This window comes from Choloepus didactylus, chromosome 27, assembly GCF_015220235.1.
Source record: "Choloepus didactylus isolate mChoDid1 chromosome 27, mChoDid1.pri, whole genome shotgun sequence".
NCBI lineage: Eukaryota > Metazoa > Chordata > Mammalia > Pilosa > Megalonychidae > Choloepus > Choloepus didactylus.
The window spans coordinates 18,916,839-18,926,345 of NC_051333.1; the positions used below are offsets into that span (position 1 = coordinate 18,916,839).

The following is a 9,507-nucleotide window of genomic DNA, read 5'->3' on the forward strand; positions in this document are numbered from 1 at the left end:
ATTAACAGGATGAGAAAACCTGAGGCTGAGAGAAATGAACAAGGTGGCTGTAGAAGCCAGATGCAAGATGCCTCATGGCCTTATGCTCTGGGGCACTCCAGGCCATAGCTGGGATACTGCATTTCTCCCCTTTGGCTCCTCCAGGACTTTGCTTACACAGGTCCTCCTTTTAAATTCTTCAAATTTCAACCTTACTTTTAATTGTTTGGGCATCATCTCTTCCACTGGGTGGGTATAAAGCAGAGACCATGTTTCTCTTCTGTCCATCCTTTCTTGGGTCTGAGGTCCGGCTCCTTTCCTAAGGGCCTCTTCCTCCCCAAGTGCATCTGCTAAGAATTCATCTACTTTCCACTTATTTACCTGATATGGGTGCAAATACATCTCCAGGGTGGAAAATGCAGTACCCGGGAGAATGTCTAGGGTCGATCCACATGGGGACACGGGGAGGTGACATGCTTGTGGTCTAATGGTCCACCCTCACCCCACCCAGGCCTTGCTGACAAAAATTCTGGCTTGTAGTTGAGAATGGACCCCTGTTAGCCAGGTTTGGGGAAGATTAAAGTTTCCAGATTTTGTGAGACACTGAAAGGGCTTGAGGGCCCCACTACTACCTCAGGAGTAACTAATCAAACCAGCTTGACCTTTTCCTCTCCTGCCTCATTATTTTCCATTAAGGAATCAACTGGGTCTCTGGGGTCAAACCAGGATGGCTCCCATCCATGGATCTGCCCAGGAGAGAGAACTCTTGCTTCAACCAACTTGCCCTTCTAGAATGCTCCTGATGTACCCCACACCCACCCCCTCCCAGAGGGTCACTTCCTCATGTGTGTGGGGTGAGATGGAGAGGGACTGCATCTTAAAAATTCTCCAAACACATGAAATCCTTAGGACAACCAACAGGGAAGGAAGTATATCCCTAACTTTATTACTTTTGTTCCACAGCCTGGGATGGGGGTGGGGAAGCAGGAATCAGAGATTCCCCTCAGAACCATCAAGTAGGAGTCTTCAGTCGGTCAGCTGGTGGGGAAAGACCCCTATCCCCACACCCCTCCTCATCGGTCCTGATTTGTCATAATTAATGGGGGAAGAATTTTCCAAAAAGGGGTTCCGGGCTTCTCACCATCCATTAGGGCATCTTTCCAAACTTCTCAGAAAAGAGTCTGCTCTCTCCGAATTAAATACAGGAAGGGGAAGTCTTGAGGAGCCAGGGATGGGTGTGCTCTCATGAGTTAAGGCAGGGGTGTCTCGATCTCTCGCCATCTCAGCGGGGAGTCCCGGCTTCCCATGCCTTCGAGCAAGGAGCTCTCTCAGCTTGACGCGGTTCAGCCAGCGGGCGCCCCGACCTGTCACCCTGCATTCGGGCAAGGTCGGGCATGTTTGCCGTCCATCACGGGGCTCTCCGATTCCCCCAATCCTTCGAAACAGGCTCTCAAGAGCTCTTACCTTCCGTGAGGCAGTTACCCGGTCCCCCTCACACACACAGTCAAGAGGGCCTCCTGCCTCTCCTGCGCTAGCGGGCGGGCGTCTTCTGTTGCCGTCCATCGGGCGGGGTCTCCGGTGCCCCCGCGCTGTTGAGCGGGCTCCTCGGTCCATCACTGTCTGCAGGCGGAGCTTCCGAGAACCCCAAGCCGCCGGGTGAACCCCTCGAGCGCACAAAGGTGCCCATGGCCGTGGCGTGGCCGGAGCGTAGCAGCTGGAGCTGGCGCCGCCCGCGGCGGTACAGGTATTCTATGCGCAGCACGTCGGAGCGCGGCAGGCAGGCGTGCTGCCGGAACTCGGCCCGCACCCGCGCTTCGGCGCCCGGCTTCCCGCGCCCAGCGCGCAGCAGCTCGCGGTACAGGCCCAGAACTTGCCGCTGCATCCTGCTAAGGCGGCTCATGGCGGCGGCGGCGGCGGCGGCGGCGCGGGCGCAGGCCGCAAATGCCCCACAAGCACAGGTACTGCAACAGGCCGAAACGCCGCAGAGCCGAGGAACGGCCACTTCCGCCCCACGCGTTCCCAAAACTCCGCCTCCCGCTGAGCGCGTTCCGGCACTGTCGCGCCCCATTGGCTGTCGCTGCAGTTACGTCACAATGGGGCGGGGATAGGGGGTGGAGCTGCGTGTTCGGTCTTCTGAAGCTCCGCTTTACAGAGAATCATTGTCCTTGAGGGGACGACAGTTCTGGAGACATGGGCATTTGGGTCTCGGAGGAGGAGGAGGAGGGGTCTAGGCGCTTGGACTCTTCCCTGGGTCAGAGGGGACTGGCAGTTCCGACCTAACTCTTGGGTCCTCGGGTTGCTGAGAGTTCGGACCCCTATGTTCCCAGAATGCGGCACTGGGGGCGAGAAGACAGGCACACGCTCGCTTTTGACAGTTCTGAAACCCTCCCGGGAAGCTCCATGCGTTCCCGCCCCCAGGGCAGGTCTGAATCAGGGGTCCCGGCCCTGGGGACACGGAGAGAGACGGTCACGCGGTGAAGTCTTGGGTCACGGCCGGCAGGACTAGCTTCTCGATGCTGCGGGGAGACACGCAAGGGAGCGGGTAAGGGCCCCAGGCAGCCAAAGGCAGGGAGGTGGGCTGCTCGCGCCTTCTGCGGTGACCTGAGCTTCCGAGTCTCGGGGCGGGAGCGGGAGGGTCCTCACCAGCCCTTGAAGCCCCGAGGGTGGCATGCCCGGAACTGTCTTCTAGGCCGGCAGCCCGAAGACCTCCAGAGAGCATCAGGTCGTCGGCTGCAACTCCGTTGTAGTCGCCGCAGGCTGCCAGGAGGCGGCCTCGCAGCGCTGGGGAGGACCGCAGGGCCACTGCCCCCTCAGGCCCCACCAGCATCCGGATCGGGGGGACCACTCGATGATAACTCCCGACCCCTCGACCTAATGCGCGACCACGCCCCTGCACTCCCGGTCCAGAAACTGAGCGAGGCGCGGGTTCACCTGCGGAGTGGGGAGGCGGTTTGGGGGCGGGGTGTGAGAAACAGAGTCTGCGGTTCAAGGGGTTCAGAAACCACTGTGAATCCTGCCGGCTGTGTGTGTATCAGAGCTACATAACCAGGTCTTTGGCAAGGAATAAGTTCTAGGATTTGCTTTAAAATCCTCCAGCAGGAACAAAACAAGAGTGGGAGGGAAAGATGAAATCAAGAAGAGCAAAATATTTTTAATTGTTGAAGCTGGGTGATGGAATATGGGGCTTCATAACACTATTCACTCTTCTTTTGTGAGACTTGAAATTTCCATAGTAAACACTTTTCTAAAAGATAGCTTTAGAATAAAAAAAAAATCTGAAAAACCTTCGAGAGAAAAAAGCTCTGGAATTGGTCACGTCTTTCTCACTTGAATCTTTATAATCTAATAATTGTTTGCTGAACACATTATGTGCCAGGCACTATAAGTACTTTAATATATTCTAATTTTATAATATAATGTATGATACAATATATTATTTTAATAAATAAAATATGCAATATCATCACCTAATCTATATTTTATAGTAATACATTTATTTTTAAATAGTGATTATTTTACTTTATTATTTTATTAAACAATTATTTTAATATTTTAAGTAACAGTTGCCACATAATCCTCAGGACACTCTGACAAGGTAGATCTATAGTACTATTTGCGTTTTACTGGTTAGGAAACAGGCCCAGAGAATCAACAGAGAATTGTTCAGGTTCACACTGCTGGTTAGTGGCAAAGCCAGGTTTTGACCCCAGGAATTCCGATTCCAGGGCTCATGTTGTTAATCACTCTGTTTTATATACTGCCTCTCCAATAAGTTCACTTGGTAAGTTCACTTATACTTAGTATGTGCCAAGCACTTGACATGTATCCTCCCAGCCACTCTATGTAGTGGGTACGAGTCTTACTACGTTTTGTGAATGGGCAAACCGAGGCATAGAGAGAAGTCAAGTCAGTTGCCCAAGGTTACCCTTCAAGTTTAAGGGAAGTCAGGCTTCAAACCAAAGATTCCGGCTAGGTTTCCCTGCCAGGTTGTGCCTTCTATCCCAACTGTTCTTTGGCTGGCCTATCCTCCCACTCTTGGCAATAAGCCCTGAACAACACAGCTGGATTCTATTGCTCAACATAGGATTTCAGATGTCTTTCTCCTTTCTCGTAAGTATTATCCATCTTGCCTGGCCCGTTTCCAATTCTGCTGCTATCCCGCTTCCATGTATCATGGGGAACTGTGTCCTCCACCCAGCATCACTCTCCCCTGGGTTTCCAACCTCGCCTGCCTGGACTCTTCCCATCAGCACTGAAACATCTCATCTCTCCCATCTTCAAGTAATCATCATAATAAATCAGTTCCAAGATGCCGTCTGCCCTCTGCCTCTTCTTCACTCATCTTTATTCTCCTCTTTCTGCATGGACAACTTAAGAGAGGTGTATGCCTGCTGTTTCCACTTGCTCAAATCTTTTCATCCCTGCAATCTGGGTGCTGCCTCCCTGTTCCATGGACCTTGTGATTTCTTAAGTCACCAATAGCCTCCTTGGCCCTAAGTCCACGGACAGTAAGATAGTTTATGCTTATTATTTATCACCACAGTACCCCAAATATAGTCTCTCTCCTCTCCTGGCTTTTGTATGCAATGCTGCGCCTTTCTCCCTTCTCCTGTTTAACTTCAGGTCTCAAGTCATTTGCACCTCCTTTAGGAAGCCTTCTCTGATCCCCTAAACTGGAAATACACCCTCTGGGCTCCCACAGCCTGCCTGGGCTTCCCCCATCACGGCCCTGACCAACCCAGTCAGTAGTTTCCAGGAGCTCAGCAGGTGTTGGGTTGGTGAGTCCTAAGAAGTCCAGGGTGAGGTTGGTGTTGAATAAGAGGTCATGGGAGATCAGGGCAAGGACACGTAGCCAGTGGAGGTCAATGGAGATCAGAGGATCATGGGAGAACAGCCATGTTAGAAGGCCATGGGCAGCCAGTGAGGGGTCAGTAGGTCCCAGGTATCAATGCCAGGTTGCCCAAGGTCTTGACTGAGATTGGGGAAGTCCTTTACCCATATTTCTTGGTTGGGCTCTATGGCCACCCATTCCTGAGGCTGAAGATCACCCATAGTTGGGGGGCAGGGTGGCAAAGACAAGACAGGAAGTTAACAATGATCTGGAGCGGCCAGAGAGAGGGCTTGAGAATGAGACAATGGCTGCTTCCAAATATCCATTCTCCATTTCTTCTCTAGAATTAGAAATTTTAGCTGCATAAATGGTCACCTAGCTGAAGATACATCTCCTAGTCTCCCCTGATGCAAGATGGGGTCCTTCCATGAAGTTCTAGTCAATGGGACATGAACAGAAGTGTCATATGCCACTCCTGGGTTGTGCCCTTAAAGGGAGGAGGACTGATCTCCTTGACCCACCTTCTCTTCCAACTTGCTCAAATGTAGATGTGGAGGGGAACAGATGAGGGCAATGCCACAGGGAACGCAGAGCCACATGACTGAAGGATGTGGCTGTTCCCTGACTTGGAGGAGCCAGACTAGTTATACTCGGACTATCCATGAGAGAGAAATAAACTTCAATGATGTTTAAGCCTCCATAATTTTGAGCCTCTATTATAGCATTTGGACCTATAGGCTACCTAATATAGAAGCTAACATAGAAAAGGGCAGAAACGAAAGAGGGAGAGAGACTGGTCCTGGTGACATCATCTGAGTCCCTGAATCCAGCCATGCTTTCTGAAGGCCTCAATTTCTCAGAAACAAAAGTGGATAAATTCCTTTTGTACTTAAGGATAGTTGGTGTCATTTTCTGCCAGTTACAACCGTAAGTGCTGACTAGTACCATTACGGTTCAGAGAACATCTTATGATGAGGTGTGGGAGACTCCACCTACCCCCTCCCCTCCCAGGCCCGGGGACCCCTCTCACAGGGATATGGTGTCTATTGTGGGTCCTGTAACACATAGTCTGTGTCATTAAAGATGAGGCCAAGGTCACAGAGCCCTCATAGGATTGGGAAGAATAGTGATCAGGGCCAGCAGGCAGGAAACAGCCCCATCACAGGTCTGTGCTGCAGGCAGATGGCAGAGGCGAGTGCTTAGGACTCACCTTCTCTTTCCAGTCCCATTGCCTGCTGCCCGCAGTCTGGTTAGCTTCCCATTGTTATTTTCTCACCTCCGCAAATTTGCAATGGCAGTTCACTTTCCCTTGGACACCTTTCCCACACACTCTTCTCAGCCACACTTCACCCAGCCAGGAATTCTTCTCTGATCCCCATTAGGGGAATGGGGTGGGGTGGGGGGCTCTTCCTGCCAGTCCACAACCTGCCCTGGATGTATGACAGGCCCAACCAGAGCACTCACAGCCAAGCTTAGGGCCCCTCTTGGGCATCATGAGGACCCCAGCTTCCTGGAAGTCTGCAGTATAGACTGTGAGGACATCACAGAGGCCAAGGTGTTGGCCATGGGCATGACAGATGTCATGCAGGAATATCCTGAGGAAGGACATGGAGCTGATGTGGCCCAAGCCACACAGTTTGGGATTCTAGAAGATCTGGGCCAGTTATGTGGGGCCACTGATACTAAAGTCATGATCAGGTTGGGACAGTGGGCAGGGGTAGCGACTGGGCCCTGAGGCCAGGGTCTAGTGTCCAGGGGCAGGTTGAGGGGGAACGTATTGCCATCAAAGGCCCAACAGAACCCCACCAGCCAGCCACAGATGGTGGACCCAGTCTACATGAGATGCAGCCCCCTCCAATATGGCCCAGACCTGGCCCCGGGCAGTGTCCAGGGAAGCCAGTAGTGCTCACCACCCACCTGCAGGAGCGGAAAGGAGTCAGGACTGGGGCAGGGGAGCCTGAGCCTGCTCCCATGCGTTATCTCCCAGCAACCTGTACATCTCTCCCAATTGGGCCAGAAACGAACTGTGAAGATGTAGGGAAGGGACTTAGCCTTTCTGAGCTTGTTTCTCTGTCTGTAAAATGAAAGGATAAGCACACCCACTTCATAGAGCTGTTGGAAGAATTAAATGAATTAATAAATAAAAAGGGCTTAGAATGACATTGGGCATATAGTAAGTGCTTTATGACCCCAGCCTGGATCAGCCAAACACCAATGAACTCACAGATATGTGAGCAGGAAGGCTGGCTGGGCTAAGCCACTGAGCTTTTGAGGTAGTTTGTTATGCAGCTTTAGCTGACTGATACAGTCTCTATGAAAACTAACTGAGATGATGAACATAAATGCTCAGAATACTGCCTTACACACAGTAAGCACTAAGTAAATGTTTGCTATTATGAGCCCAGGTACTAAAGTCCTCCTTGCCTTCCATGTGGATCAATCCCAGGTCTTATCTTCCTCACACCCCTTCTTGAAGCTCTCCCTACCCCTGGCTGCTAAAACTCAGCACACTCCAGTTTTCCCTCCCACTGCTCTGGTCTCCTGAGTCCTCACCATGGCCCAGCTCACAAGGCCCTAGTGATCTGACCTCTTTCACATCTCTGACCTCATCATCTCCTCCCCTTTAACTTTCTCACTCAGCTCCAGCCACACTGGCCTCCCTGCTGTTCCCCCCAACACCCCAGGCACTGTCCCAGCAACCCCCCACCCTTGCTGCCCCCTCTGCCTGGCTTGCTCCTCCCCAGATGTCCACACGGGTCCCTCCCTCACCGCCTTCAGGTCTTGACTCAAATGTTACCTTCTCAGTGGGGTTTCCCCACCCATCTTATGAAAAACTGTAAACCTCTCTGGCTCCTGGTCTCTCTTCTCTGTGGGTTTTTCCCCATTGTTCTTTTTTTTTATGCATTTTTATTGTGAACTTTAACATATATACATAACAGTGATAACTTTCAAAATATAATCCAACAAGCAGTTAGAAAGCAAATTTCAAGAATGCTATAGGTTACAGTTCCACAATTTCAGTTATTTCCATTATTGTAAAATACAACATACATACAGAAAGGTGTTAACTTTCAAAGTACAGCTCAATAAGCAGTTTCATAGGTAATCAAAAAATGATATGGGTTACAGTTCCACAGTTTCAGATCTTCCCTTATTGTGAAATACAGGATACAGAAAGGTGAAAACTTTCAAAACACAGTTCAATGAATAGCTATAGAGCAAATTTCAAAGAATGTTATAGGTTACAGTTTCACCATTTCAGTTATTTCCTTCTAACTATTCTAACACCCTAGCTTCTAATATGTGTGTGTGTGTGTTTATGTAAAGTTTCAGTGTTTGTAACCCTTTGTTAAATCTTATCTTGTCTGTTGCTACTCCTTCCTCTCATTTAATCACTTTCTCAATCTTCAGAGGTGTTTAGGCAGTGACAACCCTAACTTGTTCATATTGAAAGAGGGTGTCGATACTATGGGGAAGGGGGCTGCATCTGATTGTTCTCAAAGAGGCTGTTGCTTCTGGGTTTTGGGACTTGTCTAGCATAGGAAAACTCTGGTGGATTTAAGTTTCTGAGAGATAAAACTTAGTGAGTGAATCTTTAATAGAATCTCAACTAGGGACCTAGGTATTTTGGAACTACTGTTGGTAAGAGCATGGCATACTGTGGCCATTTGGGATATCTAGCTGGAGTTTGCATAAAAGAAGCCTCCAGGAATCCACTTGACTCTATCTGAGATCTCTTAAACACTGTAAACTTATTTTGTTACCTTTCTTTACCCCCTTTTAGTCAAGTAGGCATTTTCAATCCCTCGATGCCAGGGCCAGGCTCATTCCCAGGAGTCCTGATGCATGTTTTCAGGGAGATTCATTTCCCTGGGAGTCATGTCCCACTCTGGGGAGAGGTTAATGAATTTATTTGTTGAGTTGGGCTTAGAGAGTGAAAGGCCACATCTGAGCAACAAAAGAGGTGCCTCTTAGGCATAATTATAGGAAGGCTTAGCCACCCATTTACAGCCCTAAGTTTCACAAGAGCAAGCCTCAAGTAGAGGGTCTGATTAAGTAGTGGGTTCCTAATTTCACATAACATATATTCTATCCCAAAATAAACAGTTTCTCTCATTATCTTCACTTTGTTGTACAAGCATCATTACCCTCAATTTTAAACAGTTATCATAACATGAAACATCCCAGAGCCCTTATCAGCTACTAATTATTCATCCCTAGTATTACTGTAGGCTGGTAAGATATTCCTATTAAATATAGTCTATAATATTTAATGAGTAGTTGTGGGAATTCTGTGGATAAAATCTTGTAAACTCTACTTCTACTGCAGCATACATATAGGCAGAAGACTGTCTTTATCTAAACTCCTATCAAAGATGATGGAAATGTCTTGCTTTGCTACGCTATGTTCTTGCACACAGTCCATTCCACTCCCAAGGCCAGGCTTATCTGTTGTCTACTTGCCTGTCGATCTTTGTGTTATTTTTTTTTTTTTTTTTTTTTGTGAAAGGGTAGAAGTTTTGTATTCCATGCTCTCCCCGAGGGCAGACATCATCAGAAAGAGAGGGGGACACTAACAGCCCCCCCTTGGCTCTTCCAGACTGGAGGGTTTTCTGCCTTGATTATTCCGACTCAAGGCTCCATTTCACTCGCTCGTCCTTCATTTCAGCCAAACCTTATCCCTGCTGCTCTTTTTT

General features: G+C 49.3%; 1 protein-coding gene across 1 annotated transcript; it reads right to left on the bottom strand.

The window, feature by feature from the left end:
* Positions 1-881: 881 nt before the first annotated feature.
* Positions 882-1,969, bottom strand: SDHAF1 (succinate dehydrogenase complex assembly factor 1). Its single transcript, XM_037820394.1, has one exon. The coding sequence runs from the start codon at positions 1,877-1,879 to the stop codon at positions 1,511-1,513; it is 369 nt and encodes a 122-aa protein (XP_037676322.1). The 5' UTR covers positions 1,880-1,969; the 3' UTR covers positions 882-1,510.
* Between the last annotated feature and the right edge of the window lie 7,538 nt (positions 1,970-9,507).

What these genes read in the sequence shown, in the direction of transcription:
- SDHAF1 (XM_037820394.1), bottom strand. Translation starts at nt 1,879, where the DNA reads ATGAGCCGCCTTAGCAGGATGCAGCGGCAAGTTCTGGGCCTGTACCGC.